We start from the raw sequence: 13,288 nt of genomic DNA, 5'->3' as shown, positions 1-13,288 counted from the left end.
AAAACACGGAAAAAGTCAAACTAGTAATGAAAGTCAGATAAATCCTGACAATGATTTAAGAAAAGTCAAAATCATAAACGTCTTAAACATGAAAACATCTTGAAACCATCGTATGTGTCCAAGACGTCATGAACCTGTCGTATAGTTAAAAGTTGTAAAATGTTTGATTTTCAGATGTTATGAACTCGACACTTTGAACTTTGATTCTTTATTTGTTTCCTTTTCAGGCACTAACATTTATTTTCAACAAAAAAAAAAAGCACTTATAATTGGCACAATATAATTTTACAGTAAATACAAAATGCAGGTGAAACAGAACTGACGTCACGTATGAATCTGAATTATACATGAAGGAACGTTTTCATAAAACTAAGTTTAAAAGTTGAAGTTTCCTGGTTCCTGGAGAAACGCTCGATTGGTTCTGTCTGGGTTTGTTAGGATGTTAACTTCGCACTTTTAGACTTGAACACGGCGTCGTTACAACCTTCTCTGTTACGGGCGATTTCAACAGCGAAGAACTGCGCCCTGGTGGCTGAAATGAGAATCACAAGAGGACATTAGTGACGTTGAATCATAACAAACGATAAAAACACAGACTGTAAATAAAGATGACGACGTGAATCCACTTCCTCCAGAAATGAAGTTAAAGTATCTTGGATAAAAACGCTGCCATCTTGTGGTGATGTCATTTACAGTCAGTCTGTGAAGCTGTGGTATCGACACCCTCTCGACCAATCGTGAGTCAGTCTCAGCTGTCACGCGTGTCGTCCATCTTTATCTACGTCTGTGTTTCCGATAGGAACTTACCGAAGAGGGTGTTTTCCTCGGTGTAATCCTTCTCACAGTCCAGACGCAGCAGCGTCCCGTAGTTGAAATCTTCGATGAGTTCTTCGAACTGGTTACAGAACGGACGCCAGCGCTGCACAAACATCACAGCTGAGTTACTGACGACACAATAAACCACCGACACACATTGTGTATTACTGTGTGTGTGTCAGCATGAAAAAGGCAACGTACACAACAAAATACACAACTAAAATAATTGTTTTATCAACTAAACTACAGTAAAAGCTGCAGGTTCCTTCTCTTATTTGAGCGCGACGTCTAAACGTGTCCCCCTCGTGTCACTGACCTCTTTGGCTTCGTTAGATTTCAGGTCGTCTGTTTTCAGAAGTTTAATGTCGAGATCTTTGAACGTTTCTCTGAAGGACGAATAGATACTATCGTCCAGTTTAGTTAGTTTCAGGAACTTTGCATCCACTGATGAAATGAGCTGAAGACACAAGAGACAAGTTTTCATTCCATCTTTTTAAATCACTAATATTTCACTTTTCATTTCATGTAAAAACAAAGAAACGTGAAGAACGAGGTGAGTGAACGGACGATCTTACGTTGAAGTAAACCTCAGCGTGGTTGTACGCCTTCATCGCCCACATGGCCTCGAGCCGCGGCTGCAGAGCAAACACACAACTCAATTACACTGTTCAACAAAGTACACAACAAATCTATGTAACTGGAAGAATATTTAACAATGAATCAACATGAGGGACACGTGAGGAACATGTGAGGAACATGTCAGGAACATATGAGGGACACGTCAGGAACACGTGAGGAACACGTCAGGAACATATGAGGGACACGTCAGGAACACGTGAGGAACACGTCAGGAACATATGAGGGACACGTCAGGAACACGTGAGGAACACGTGAGGAACATATGAGGGACACGTCAGGAACACGTGAGGAACACGTCAGGAACATATGAGGGACACGTCAGGAACACGTGAGGAACACGTCAGGAACATATGAGGGACACGTCAGGAACATGTGAGGAACACGTCAGGAACATGTGAGGAACACGTCAGAGCTTCAGCTCTTGATGTGTGAAACTCGTCACGTGTGATGTTCACAGCTTCGCGTGTGATTCACTGTTTAAAAGTCAAAAATGAAAACTGAAGGTGTACAAACTTACGTCATTTCCGTAAGCGTCAGCAGGAAGAGACAGAGCGTGAGCTGCAGCCATGGCTCCCCCCACCCCCTGAAAACACACACACACACACACACATTAACCTGACATGTCACCTGGTGAACATGTTAAACACATGATGAGCCACTTGAACATGTGTGTTGTAATAAACATGTTATTCACAGCTCAGTTTCTACACGTGTGCTCCTCTCGGCTAACTAGCATTAGCATCATAAGCTAACTCTCCGGCCTCGTTAAACGGCCCGTGTGTGGTTCTGTTCGGTTCTTTTCCCTCAGGCCAGTTTCACGGACTCGGTTCAAACACGTGACTCGTTAGAAACGCGAAGAACCGACGTGTGAACGGAACCGTTCGGGTTTGAATCCTCACCAGAGAGGACAGCACCTCGTCAGACGCCATCTTCCTCACACAGAGATCCTCAGAGTCAAGATGGATCCGCGCCCCTGTTCGATGTGTGCGCTCCGACGCGCTGCATGTGTAGCATCATGCTCGGTGCTGAACTCACTCAGCTCTTTATAAACATTAGTTTATATATTTCATTATTATATATTAATATTGAAACTATTTATATTTTACTAACGACATTTCTCTCTTGTATAATTTCACTTCCTTTAACTAATCTGATCCGATTCTATAAACCGAGTGAACCATCTCGCTTTTTCAAAAACTGTCTGAGCTCTTTGACACCACTGTGACGTCACGTATTTAAAGGGCCAGCGTCAGACTCAGAAACGAAAATGTGAAAATTCAAATGATTTTTTTCTTGTCAAACACTGGAATGTTTTTATCGTCATATTAAAAAGTGTCTGGTCACCTGAACAATGATTTATTGTTTGTTTGTACAGCTCATGTTTATGTTTTATTTGATGTCTTACGTTTATTTTCATTTATTTACACATTATTCATTTGAGATATTAGAGTCTGAATAACCAGTGTTTATGTTGATTAAATTTCCATCAATATAAACCATCCCCATGTGATTTCAGTTGCATCGTGTACGATGTGTAGAGAAACTTCAGGAGTCGACTGAGAGGAGATATGAAATATAAAGAAATCTAAACGGAAGTAGAGGAGGAAACAATACAAACATGATGAGGTCACTTTATATAGACAGATACATAAGTGGATATAAATAGAAAACAATGTATATTACTTTCTGTATTGTTATTGTTATTATTATCTGTCTATTGTCATCAGAACATCTTCAGAGCTGCAGTTAAACGTCAGTGACTGTTTGTCTCCTGTAAATGAACAATTATAGATATTTAAACAGCTACAGATGAATAATAATATAATAATAATAATAATCATATAATAATAAATAGTTTTAAAGGTTTTTTTTCAGCTGCAAAGATTCGATCATGTTTCAGAGATCTGACGTCACAATAACAGAGGTGATTCTTCTAATGGAGGAGTGGTCACCGAGCAACAGGAAACCCTCCTCCTCCTCCTCCTCCTCCTCTTCATCATCATCATCATCAACCTGGAGGGTGGGGGGTCACAGCAGCTCCATCACTAACACCTCCTCCTCCTCTTCCTCCTCCTCCTCCTCCTCATCTCTCCTCCAGCCTGAAAACTGAGATTCCTCCTGCGCTGTTCAGAGGTAAGAAGCGTCCATTTTCCTGCTGAATTATAATAAATATATAGAGAACCAGCCCCGGGAGCGTGTAGGCACCGTGTCTAACTGTTAAACCCGGGATTTAACTCGGGATTTAACCCGGGACTGAAGGGCGGCGGTGTGTGATCGTGAGGCAGCAGACGCACTTGTCTCCTCCGCCTGAGGCCACATGATCCCGCTCCTCCATCACCACGTTGACCGCGTCCTAACGACGACATCACTTCTCCTCCAGCTCCTCCATCAAACTGCACCATCACCACACAGCACACGGTTTGTCCTGCGGGAGCACACAGAATTATATACACACACACATATGTTTATATATATAAATATATGGATTCATGCATAAACACGCATCTACAGACACATGATTCTCCAGCTGCGTTATTTTCCTCCTCGTGTTTCTTTATTCGTCATCATTTGAGAAACAGGAGAAGGATTTAAAATGAAAGCTTCTCTGTTCAGTTCATTCTGATGTGAACCAGAACAGCAGCACATCTCCATCTGAACCGGAAGCAGCGACTCGAACCCGGTTGACCAGCTGCTTATTCTATAAACTGTCAGAAAATATGAAACTTTGATCCTTTACAGATCCACAGAGTCCAACATGACGTCAGCCAACATATGAAAGTGAACTGTAAATAATCAAATTTCAGAAGTTTGACGTGTTTTAAAAGAAATTAAAGAAACATAACAATCAATTATCTCAACTAGCTGCAGATGAATCTTCCATCAATCAGCTAATTGATGAATCTTTTTAATTCCCACTTCATTTAGATTAAATTCCTTAAGCAGCATCACTGTGGAACTTTACATAATAACAAATCATTTAAAAAGTTAATTGACTGCAGGTTCTGACGTAAACTGAATTTCTGAGTTTGGACTCGTTGGTCGGACAAAACATTTAGAGACGTCATCTTTGAGTTTCTAATAATCTGTTCATTGTAAAACTGATCAACAGCTGAAACAATAATGAAAATAATCAATGAATCTCAGTAATTCCATAAAAATGATTGTGTTTTTGTGATGCTGCAGTAAAAAAAAACCTCCTGTATGGTTTTGTACATTTAGTCGATCACTTGAGTTAAAACAGTGTGTGTGTGTGTGTGTGTGTGTGTGTGTGTGTGTGTGTGTGTGTGTGTGTGTGTGTGTGTGTGTGTGTGTGTGTGTGTGTGTGTGTGTGTGGACTAATGGACACACACTCAGCTCGTTGACGTCCTCTCTGGCAGTTAAAAGCTCTCAGAGATAAGACGATGGGACACAGAGCTCTCACTCTGCTGCCGCTCAGATCCTCGTCCTCAGAGACTGAAACAGGCCAAAGTAACTAAGTACATTTACTCACGGACAATAATGAGCTACTTGTACTTGATCTGAGTATTTTCTGCGTCTTCGTATTTCCGCTCCATCACAGTTCAGAGGTGAATATAATATTTTTCTCTCTACATGTGTCTGACAGATAGAGTTTCTCTACAGATGAAGACGTGTGTGAATGAGCATCAGCTCCTGATAACAGCACGTAGCTTCACAGCTGAACACAGACGCTTTAAAGGATTTTACTCTTTTACTCTGAGACAAAGACACAAAGAACAAAGATGAACTTGATTCAAAGCTTTAATATCATTAGCTTCAACGTCTCCACAGATGTTTCACTAACATCTAACTTGACCCTGGTGACACCAGAACTCTGTGGTCTTCTGTTCACAGGCGTGTAGAGTTTTGAACCTTAACCCTAACCCTATGTATGACCGATGTGCTGCGTGTGTGTGACTGGGGGAAAGTGTAAAGTTCTGGTTGAGACTAGTAAAACTATTGAAATCGACCATTTTAACCATTTACAGATTTAAATGTTCGAGAAACAACTAAACATGGCTCAGTTCATAAAGAACAACACTCACAGGATGAAACCTCCGACTCTGTCGGTGTTAGAGGAGCTGGATGTTGTTACCTTTGGACTAGGCAGGCCAGTCTATGCTAAGCTAAGCTAAGCTAAGCTAAGCTAAGCTAACCGCTGCTGGTTGCATATGAACATCTGACCCTCGGGGAGAAAGACAAGGAGGTGATTGAATGACAGATTATTAAATTTTTTTCCACCTCTGGTAAAAAGAAGAGAGGATCTCAGACGTCTGTTTCCAGAGGAAACATCTGTTTGTTCTGTGCAGATGTTTCATCACAGATCAGGTTGAGCTGAGGACGAGCGACAGGCCGAGCCTCTCTCTCTGATCTGGGGTCATTCGATCGTTAGAAGCAGACGGAGGAGGAGGTGAAGTGAAGGAGGAGTGAAACCACAGCCCTGTGGAGGACTGATGGGGCGTTGGCCCGGCTGGGCGAGCTGATAAACAGGAGAGAGAGAGGGCGGGAGGGAGGAGGAGGAGGAGGAGGAGGAGGGAGACGGAGATGAAAGAGAAGCTGGGGGGGGGGGGGGGGGGGGGGTCACAGGAAGTGGGGGTCTACTGGTGGAGGATTTCCTGATCCGAGGCTCTGATGTTGTTTAGGTACAAGGTGTATTTCCTGTCTGCAGGACTGCCCCCCCCCCCCCCCCCCGAGGAGGCTCTGATAACATGAATCTGATTCTCAGTGTTGTTTTACATTCAGTCTCCTTGTCCCCGACTCCCAGAGTCACAGAGGGAGCGACTATTCTCTGTGCTCCTCTCTGCTCCCCTCTGCTCCTCTCTGCTCCTCTGTGCTCCTCTGTTCTCCTCTCTGCTCCTCTGTGCTCCTCTCTGCTCCTCTGTTCTCCTCTGTGCTCCTCTCTGCTCCTCTGTTCTCCTCTGTGCTCCTCTCTGCTCCTCTGTGCTCCTCTGTGCTCCTCTCTGCTCCTCTGTGCTGCTCTGTGCTCCTCTCTGCAACTCTGTTCTCCTCTGTGCTCCTCTCTGCTCCTCTGTGCTCCTCTGTGCTCCTCTCTGCTCCTCTGTTCTCCTCTGTGCTCCTCTCTGCTCCTCTGTTCTCCTCTGTGCTCCTCTCTGCTCCTCTGTGCTCCTCTGTGCTCCTCTCTGCTCCTCTGTGCTGCTCTGTGCTCCTCTCTGCAACTCTGTTCTCCTCTGTGCTCCTCTCTGCTCCTCTGTGCTGCTCTGTGCTCCTCTCTGCTCCTCTGTGCTCCTCTCTGCTCCTCTGTTCTTCTCTGTGCTCCTCTCTGCTCCTCTGTTCTCCTCTGTGCTCCTCTCTGCTCCTCTCTGCTCCTCTGTGCTGCTCTGTGCTCCTCTCTGCAACTCTCTGCTCCTCTCTGCTCCTCTCTGCTCCTCTGTTCTCCTCCTCTGTTCTCCTCTCTGCTCCTCTGTTCTCCTCTCTGCTCCTCTGTGCTCCTCTCTGCTCCTCGTGCAGTGAAGTGAAGAACAGCTGACGTCAGGTTCCACCTGAGGATCGATGAACGAGTGAAACTCATACGACTTCTCATCCTTTCAGATTTCTGTCTCTTCAGCTGGTTGAAGCTGAGCAGGAGAAGGTTCCTCTCCAGACATGCAGAAGGTGAGAAACCCTCTGAAGTGACTCTTCAACTCATGATGATCAGAAACAAGACTTTATTATTATGACTGTATTATTATTATTAGAAACTCACTAACTTCATTAGCAACCTGAACCTGAAACATAAGAAAACACATTTATCTTTTCCAGCTCAGTCACACGTGGTAGAGATTTGTTAGAATACTGCTTTCATACAAAATACAACATTTTAATACTTTCTAGTAACTTTTATGGCGACAAGCTAATGTCAAACAACGAGCTTAGCTTAATCTGTTTTCTGTTATGAGCAGTAAAACGTTAAATACATTTGAAAGTAAACTGTGATAAAAAAGACTTTGTGTTATTGTCACTGTTTGTTTCCTCTAATGAAGCTAAAGACACATTATTATGATCTTTGAGTTTAACTAACATGGAACCACAGAACTGAATCCTGAGTAATACGCTGTTTGAGCGCAGGTGGAGGGACGGGGCACCCCGGTCAACCTGCCCTCTTCCAGGGGCCCGAGCACCCCGGGCTCTCCGGCCACAGGCATCATGGTAAACCTGCTGCAACACGCCCTGCACCATCTTCACTGTCACTTCACACTAACCTGCTTGTTTGTGGTGTTCAGACCCGGGTGAACGACCAGGTGGTGGGTTACAGGGACCTGGCCGCTCTGCCCAGAGATAAGACCATCCTGCAGGTGGAGAGACCCGACCTCATGACCTACCAGCCGCACCTGAGCTTCTCGCCGCTCGACCCGCCGCGCAGAGAGGTTCGCCAGCAGGACTCATGATCATATTACACACTGTGAACAAGAAAATACTTTTTTGTATCTAAGTGATCTTTATATAAAATAGTTTATCTGCTAAATCAACTAATCCTGAGGTTAAAACTCCACTTTACAACATCCAGCATCCAGCAGCTCCTCTAGTTTAAAGATATATGTAAAACGAGTCATTACCTCCTTTGTAACTGTTTTATCATCTGGCCGGTTGAAGCAGTCACTGAATTCTAATGGTCGTAATGTGTTTGTGTTCTGCAGCGCTCCCTCTCCCCCCCCCCCCTCGTCTCCGACCATGTCTCCTGAGGTGAGAGTCAAACTTCTTCACCAACATGAACATCAGCAGGTTCTTGAGCTGGTGGAGCTGCAGGTTTCACCTCCTGACGCCTGTGACCCACACAAACACTCTGTTCCCTTCAGGAAACATCGACACCATTAACTCTGTGTTTCTGGAGGTCAAAGGTCAAAGGTCACTGTGACCTCACACAACCCATCTGTTGACTTGTGAACATCTCATCTTAATAACACATCCAGAGAAGATTCACTGGGATTCACACATGAACTGATTAGGATGTTCCCCACAGCACATGAACGTTTGATGACCCATGAATCATCTGACAGGTCATGACCCAGACTTTAAAAAGTGAAATGTCTTCATGTCTTCATGTCTTCATGTCCCCGTCCGGCTGCTGAGTTTCAATCCCGGCTTTGTCTTGATAGAAATGTGACATTTACTGAGAACACAGAGTTTCTGTTGAGAAGCAGCGAGTTCACTGACGACGTCCGTTCAGTTTTCTGTTGTGGAGCCTTTAAAAGTCATGAAATCATCTTCATCAGCGACAGACGAAGATTAATCCTGAGAATCAGATTAAGTTCTGTCTATTGTTAACTATTCCACGGCTCCACCTGCAGGACGCTGTGCGAATTACACCTTAAAAACCTTAAATACGTGATTGTACCATCAAAGCAGTTTGACATAAACACTGAGGTCCAAGGTCAAATAGTGTGTGTGTGTGTGTGTGTGTGTGTGTGTGTGTGTGTGTGTGTGTGTGTGTGTGTGTGTGTGTGTGTGTGTCAGGTGAAGGCTCGCAGAGCAGAGAGTGACAGCGGTTCTCCTGGAGGATCCTCGTTGCAGCTCAACACCGGACGGAAGATCAGCGTCAGTCTGCAGCATTTCCACCGACCAGGTGACACAGGAGACGTCTGTGATTCTCTCTCACAGAGAATCCTGTTTGAATCAGATAATTACACAAATAATTACAGTAAAAAGTCTTTGATTTTGTACGTAAATGTTTATTAAGTTGTTGAGGTTCAGTATAATGAAAATGATTAATTGTAATATTGTTAGTAAAATGTATTATTGGTGATTAAATGATTTTATTCTGACACGGACACTTCTGGACTTTTCAGATAATGGAACCAACATCTACATGAAACCTCCGATCTACAAACAGGGTGAGCTCTCCCCCGTGTTAATCACTGTTAATGATGCGTTTCCTGCGGCGTCCTCGCTTGATGTCACTTCCTGTCTTCCTCTCTACAGATGCTGCCAAACCTCTGGAGGGCAGCGGCGTGATTCGCTCGGCCATGTTCCCAGCGGCTCAGCCTCCAGATCCCAACCAGCCGTCCAAGATAGAGACAGAGTACTGGCCCTGCCCGCCCTCGCTGGCCACCATGGGTAACACACACACACACACACACACACACGCACACACACACACACACACACACGCACGCACGCACACACACACACACACACACGCACACACACGCACACACACACACACACACACACACACACACACACACACACACACACACACACACACACACACACACACACACACACACACACACGCACGCACGCACGCACGCACACGCACACACACACACAGAGCGAGGCTGAGATCTGACTCTGAACTCCCACAGAGATCGAGTGGAGGAAGAAGAAGCTGCCGGAGGAAGATGAGTTTGAGGACCTGACAGAAGAAGCCAGGACGCTGCAGGAGCAGGAGCTGGAGAAGGTTTGAGATTTTCCTCTGTAACCTGACACAACTTCTGTTCATCACAATGTCGCTGCATCAGACAAGCTCCAGGATCTCTGAGCCTCCACGTGTTTTCAGGTCGTTTCTGTTCTTGAGGGAATTTCTTCTTCACCCTCGGTACAAACGTTCGGTTTCGCTCACTGAGGAACTGACCAGAGTTTGATGACGTCTCTTTGTGTCTCCGTCCAGATCAAGTCCAACCTGGGTCGTCTGATCCTGAAGGAGGAGAAGGAAAAAGGCCTTAACTTCCGCAGGAAGACACAGTCACTTCCTGACAGAACACACATGCACACCAGTGAGTCTCTGCAGCTCGTTCACGTTTCACTTTGTTCACTTCACCTTGAATCTGCTCTGAAGCTGCTTCTTCGGTTTCACCTGCAGGTTTGTCAGTGAGTGCATCGAAGTCTCCGTCACACTCGGGTTTGACCAGAGTAAGTGTTTGAGTCCACAGAGCTCCAGGTTATAGACCAGACCAGGTCCAGACTAACCAGGTCAGGTCCAGTCTAACCAGACCAGGTTCAGACTAACCAGGTCAGGTTCAGTCTAACCAGACCAGGTGCAGACTAACCAGGTCAGGTGGAGACTAACCAGACCAGGTACAGACTAACCAGGTCAGGTCCAGTCTAACCAGACCAGGTTCAGTCTAACCAGGTCAGGTCCAGACTAACCAGACCAGGTCCAGACTAACCAGACCAGGTCCAGACTAACCAGGTCAGGTGCAGACTAACCAGACCAGGTTCAGTCTAACCAGACCAGGTCCAGTCTAACCAGGTCAGGTCCAGTCTAACCAGGTCAGGTCCAGACTAACCAGACCAGGTCCGGTCTAACCAGGTCAGGTGCAGACTAACCAGACCAGGTCCGGTCTAACCAGACCAGGTTCAGTCTAACCAGGTCCAGTCAGGTCCATGTCTCAGTTGTGTTGTTGTGAAGACGTCAGCAGGTTTGCGATCAGCTGTGAGTTGTTGTGTTCCAGATGCAGTCAGCAGAGTTTTCCACCGACGGAGACAAAGCAGCTTCAGGTAGGATCCTTCCCACGATCCTCAACACTGAACCTTCAATTTAACAGTTTGAAATTCATATGTGTAATTTTGTCTCAAACAATTTTTTAATGTGTGTTATTTTTTCCTGCATCAACTCAACTTCCTGTCACCGTGTTGTTTACAGATGCTCAGGTGAGAATCCCCTGACTAAGTGCACGAGCGTGTGCACGAGCGTGTGCACGAGCGTGTGCATGAGCGTGTGCACGAGCGTGTGCACGAGCGTGTGTAATAAAGTCAGAACAAAGCACTTCTTGGTTTCCTCGTGTTGTGTGTCGACGTGTGTTTGTTGAAACAGAAACACTGTGTGTGAGTGTGTGTGATCTTTTCTTTATATTTTGTGTTTGAGCAGAATGGAGACGCTCGCAGAGAGAGGATGGACAGAGGGAACTCTCTGCCCAGTATCCTGGAGCAGAAGGTGAAACTTTCAGACACAGACAAATATAAAATCATATATAATATAGAAGAATAACTTCTGAATAATAATAATGAATAGATAATATAAATAAAGACTGTTTCTCTCTGCTGTTCAGATCTATCCCTATGAAGCTCTGATTGTGACCCACAGAGGGCGCTCTAAGCTGCCGCCAGGAGTCGACCGCACCCGACTGGAGGTGAGTCAGTGACGTGTTCCTAATAAACTGAGCACTTTATAAACTCTTCTCTTTATAAACTCTTCTCTTTATAAACTCTTCACTTTATAAACTCTTCACTTTATAAACTCTTCACTTTATCAGTAAAATGTTTGTTTCTATTTTATTTATCAAACATTTGTCTAATAATTAAATTAAACTAATTAAATTATTAATTAAAGCAGCAAACATCACAGAGTTTGTAAATAACAGTGATGTTTCACTCTGTCCCATAATCTCAGATCTTTTCAAACTGAAGGAAAACTCACCCTGATTCTCCTCCTCTTCTCCTTCCTCCTCCACTTCTCCTCCTCCTCTTCTCCTTCCTCCTCCTCTTCTCCTTCCTCTCCTCCTCCACCTCTCCTCCTCCGCTTCTCCTTCCTCCTCCACCTCTCCTCCTCCTCTTCTTCTTCCGCTTCTCCTTCCTCCTCCTCTTCTCCTCCACCTCTTCTCCTTCTTCTTCCTCTTCTCCTCCTCCTTCCTCTTCTCCTTCCTCCTCCTCCTCTTCTCCTTCCTCTTCCTCCTCCTCCTCCTCTTCTCCTTCCTCCTCCACCTCTCCTCCACCTCTCCTCCTCCTCTTCTCCTTCCTCCTCCACCTCTCCTCCACCTATCCTTCTCCTCCTCCTCCTCTTCTCCTCATCCTCCTCATCTCCTCCTCCACCTCTTCTTCTCCTCCACCTCTTCTCCTTTCTCTTCTGACCCCCCTCCACCTCTCCTCCTCCTCCTCCTCCTCCTCTCCTCCTCCCCCTGTCAGAGGCACCTGTCCTCGGAGGACTTCCTGCGGGTGTTCGAGATGCCGATGGCCGACTTCGACCGTCTCTCTTTGTGGAAACGAAATACACTGAAGAAGAGAGCTTCACTTTTCTAACAGGAAGTGACCTCGTTCCAAAGTAATACTTGATGAAGGTCAGAGGAGGAGGAGCCGGCCGTAACAGCAGATATCCAGAGCCAATCATCACGTCCGTCCGTCTAACTAACCAATCACGACCCTGGGTGTGTGGCGCCCCCCTGAGGATCAGACGGAGATGAACCCTCTACTCTGACTAACCTGATGCACTGACACTCGTTACCTGTGCTGCACTTATAATCACCACTGCTTGCAAATCACTCTCATTATGTGTCCACACACGCCATCATCTTCATCATCTTCATCATCTTCATCATCATCATCATCATCATCACACAGGGGTCTGGTTCCTCAGAGTTTAACCTGCAGACATCTGTATCGTGTCAGATTAGCATGTTAGCGTGTTAGCTCAGGTGTTCTGGTGTCATGAAGCTGGTTACCGAGGCAGCCGACCAATCAGATCTCTGGAAATCATCACTGCTACAGGAGTTCTTCACTGATGATGTCACTTCCTGTCACATTAAAAGCATCACGTGAGCGTCTGTCGAGAACACGCTCAGAACGGAGCTCATTCATTGGTCGTCTGTTCTCCTGCGTGTTGTCACATTTCATTTGATTGTGACGTTTTATGAAGAGCGAGAAAGTCCAGACTTTTATTCTGAAACTGAGCTTTGAATCCTGTCACTTCCTGAAACTTATTATTTTCAGGTTTCAACAAAAATACTAAGAACAAATGTTCTTTATGTTTTGTCAACAAAACAACTCGGTCCAGTTTCAGAGAAAACGTTCGATCGATGACAAACAGCTGCTGACCTGACAGTGCGATACTGCCCCCCAGAGGTCATGTGCTGGATTGCAACAACTCTTCCGAGAGCCACAGGAAACACGATGTAGCACGAGA

The 13,288-nt window shown here is 45.4% G+C and overlaps 2 protein-coding genes across 2 annotated transcripts; one reads left to right on the top strand and one right to left on the bottom strand.

Moving 5' to 3' along the window:
• Nucleotides 1-189: 189 nt before the first annotated feature.
• pbdc1 (polysaccharide biosynthesis domain containing 1) lies at nt 190-2,481 on the bottom strand. The gene is made up of 6 exons (XM_034601673.1): nt 2,355-2,481; nt 1,973-2,038; nt 1,392-1,451; nt 1,133-1,273; nt 808-919; nt 190-532 (listed from the first exon to the last, which is right to left on the bottom strand). Exons 1-6 carry the CDS (start codon nt 2,382-2,384, stop codon nt 435-437), a joined length of 507 nt encoding a protein of 168 aa, XP_034457564.1. The 5' UTR covers nt 2,385-2,481; the 3' UTR covers nt 190-434.
• A 4,500-nt stretch (nt 2,482-6,981) lies between these two features.
• On the top strand, nt 6,982-13,114 carry dmtn (dematin actin binding protein). The gene is given in 16 exon segments (XM_034601616.1): nt 6,982-7,065; nt 7,519-7,599; nt 7,674-7,817; nt 8,088-8,099; nt 8,101-8,133; nt 8,905-9,013; nt 9,237-9,281; nt 9,370-9,504; nt 9,756-9,850; nt 10,061-10,166; nt 10,253-10,302; nt 10,845-10,890; nt 11,036-11,043; nt 11,261-11,326; nt 11,442-11,522; nt 12,295-13,114. Coding segments are annotated over 16 exon segments (1,134 nt in total). The 5' UTR covers nt 6,982-7,056; the 3' UTR covers nt 12,409-13,114.
• Nucleotides 13,115-13,288: the final 174 nt, after the last annotated feature.

The sequence above is a fragment of the Hippoglossus hippoglossus genome, chromosome 12 (assembly GCF_009819705.1).
Source record: "Hippoglossus hippoglossus isolate fHipHip1 chromosome 12, fHipHip1.pri, whole genome shotgun sequence".
Taxonomy (NCBI): Eukaryota; Metazoa; Chordata; class Actinopteri; order Pleuronectiformes; family Pleuronectidae; genus Hippoglossus; species Hippoglossus hippoglossus.
The sequence above is the reverse complement of the archived record's forward strand: the minus strand, read 5'-3'. Positions and strand labels throughout refer to the sequence as shown.

Excerpts from the sequence above, each read along its gene's own strand:
- pbdc1 (XM_034601673.1), bottom strand. The coding sequence starts at position 2,384 with ATGGCGTCTGACGAGGTGCTGTCCTCTCTG. Across the intron at positions 1,452-1,972 it reads CTGACGCTTACGGAAATGAC|CCGCGGCTCGAGGCCATGTG; the intron begins GTAAGTTTGTAC and ends TTTGCTCTGCAG. Across the intron at positions 1,274-1,391 it reads ACGCTGAGGTTTACTTCAAC|CTCATTTCATCAGTGGATGC; the intron begins GTAAGATCGTCC and ends TTGTGTCTTCAG.